Consider the following 2,457-nt stretch of genomic DNA (forward strand, 5'->3'; position numbering starts at 1 on the left):
AGACTTCAGAACATACATTTTAAGGGGCATCTTCAATATTATTATTTACAAAAATATAACTGAAGTCAGGTATGACTTAAAATGTTTGGAAAACCTTTTCTGAAGAGCTTATTGTTGTTCTGGAGCCCTGGTGGCACAGTTAAGAGTTTGACTGTTAACCAAAATGTATGCAGTTTGAATCCACCAGCTGCTCCTTGGAAACCCTATGGGGCAGTTCTGCTCTGTCCCATAGGATCATTATGAGTTGGAATCAACTCAACAGCAACAGGTTTTTTTTTTTTTTAATTGTTGTTATTAATATTTTGATAGAATGTCAAAACAACATTTTAAGTAATACCACTAGAAAATGCTACATTTTGAGATATCTAATAGTTATATAATCATTTTTGTAGATAAAATACATATTTAACAGAAATAAGCTTTTTTAAATATATGTATACATATATATTCCTAATTTATATGTATTTCATATATACATGTTATTTCTAAATGTTTAATAAACATAATCCTGTGTGTATGAGATTATGTGAGTGCATGCATGCCCAGTAACTATCTTCAGAACCCAAACAGTTTAGACAATTTCTGAAGATGTTTAGTAAGAAGGATAGAGTGAGAGAAATTATCTTAGAATACTAAATAAGATTAGATAGGTATAAACAGGATGATGTCTAGTTTGAGAAGGTTATATATAATTTATCCAAGATTTCAAGCTTTTTCTTAGCTCAATTGAGAAAACCTGAGGAATGATTATTTCACTGGGATTATTCTTTAATGTAATAAATGAAATTACTTCTATTTTCCCTTAAATGTAATTTTTCAGTAAAATAAGTATCTATCTCAAATTATTTCCATTTCTGGATTAAAACATATAATTCAATGAGGTACAGCATCCTAGACTGTTCCTGTAGGTATTATCTTTACCTCAGAAAAATCTTCAGGTAAAGGTGAACCATCACAGTCTGTGTCTTTTGCTCCCTCTTCTGAAAAGTTTGCATTGGTCTTCAATGTACCTGTGAGAGAAATAAACACGCCACGGGGAATTAAAAAAACTACTGAGGCAGTAGAAAATTTCCTTCATTTACCTGCCAAACAAGGCAGTAAATAGTTTCAATGTTCTAACTAAAAAAGTTAGAAGTAAATGGCATGAGCATTAAATTTCTATTTGAACTTATCTACTAAAATCGGAATGCCTCAAGAATAACTTAGTGTCAACTGGGAGAAAATATTTGGGCAAAGATTTCTAAAAGTAACAGCCATGATATTAACGATCCATTTCGAGATTTCACTAATAAGGTAACCCACTCACAGCTATTCTGTGGAAAATAAAAAATAGGAGATAATAAATCCTATATTTATTATCCATCAATGAAGAATAAGGGAAACCAGTAACATATTTTATATTTACTCCAAAATGCTCCCTAGCGATGTCCTGATACTCCTTAGTGTACCAACTTAGTTGTCCTGGCCCATCTACCTGGAACATGGGCATCTCCTGCTGCACTCTTTTGGTTTAAAAGATTCTGGGCCTCCTCATCCACAACATCCAACAGAGCCTGGATAACTTCAGCTTCTTGAGGATCGTCATAAATGTCATCTTCTTGTACATCAGATTCTTGAAAAATAATAATTTACATGGGGTTTTACTTAAAAAACATTGATACGTTAACAGACAATGTGTCAAATACAATACGCTAGGTCCTTTCAACTTTTAAGCACCCACTCTGAAAACCAAGGAGCACTGGTGATGCAGTGGTTAAGTGCTGAGCGGCTAACCAAAAGAGGCAGTTTGAACCCACTATCTACTCTGCGGGAGAAAGATGTGGCAGTCTGCTTCTGTAAAGACTACAGCCTAGGAAACCCATTGGGAAGCTCTACAGGGTCGCTATGAGTAGGAATCAACTCGACAGCAACACGGTATGGGTAACCATCAACGGAAAAGTAGTTTGCATTAATAAGTCCCAGTCTTTTTAATGGTAATAGTTCTATTACTACTCTAGCTGCTATGACAAAAGACCACACAATCTAACTGCAACTTGCAAAGAATAAACCAAAATCAATGCAAGTGATATACCTTTTCATGAGACATTAACAATTTAATGTTTATTTTCTTAATTTCAAATAATTCATGAAAGAAACACACATATGGAAGTTATGTTACAGAAATTAATGATATAATAGGTCAGCCCAAATACCCGCAAGAGAAATTTTCTAAACTATTACATAGCCAATGAATTGCTGCTTCACAGAGTACAAGATACACTATCAAACAAAACAGATAATCTTTCCAACCATTTAAAAAGAGTTTTAGTCTCAGAGACGAGGATGGATGTTGGACATTTGTATAGTAATGCAATTAACAATATTAGTTTTTATATTGTTCTTTTATTTCTTTTAGCAATAATCTTTATTTTTAAAGCTACAGTAACATGCAAGGCAAATAAGACAGGCTATCTGATA

General features: G+C 33.3%; 1 protein-coding gene across 1 annotated transcript in view; it reads right to left on the bottom strand.

Moving 5' to 3' along the window:
* PTPN13 (protein tyrosine phosphatase non-receptor type 13) overlaps positions 1-2,457 on the bottom strand; it is a 192,920-nt gene that overhangs the window by 27,632 nt on the left and 162,831 nt on the right. The window contains exons 37-38 of the mRNA XM_023725318.1: positions 1,475-1,612; positions 922-1,010 (exon numbers count right to left, since the gene is read on the bottom strand). Of these exons, the coding sequence (XP_023581086.1) occupies positions 922-1,010; positions 1,475-1,612 (227 nt within the window). The remainder of the gene's footprint in view (positions 1-921; positions 1,011-1,474; positions 1,613-2,457) is intronic.

The sequence above is a fragment of the Trichechus manatus genome, unplaced genomic scaffold (genome assembly GCF_000243295.1).
Source record: "Trichechus manatus latirostris isolate Lorelei unplaced genomic scaffold, TriManLat1.0 scaffold00296, whole genome shotgun sequence".
In the NCBI taxonomy this organism is placed as follows: Eukaryota; Metazoa; Chordata; class Mammalia; order Sirenia; family Trichechidae; genus Trichechus; species Trichechus manatus.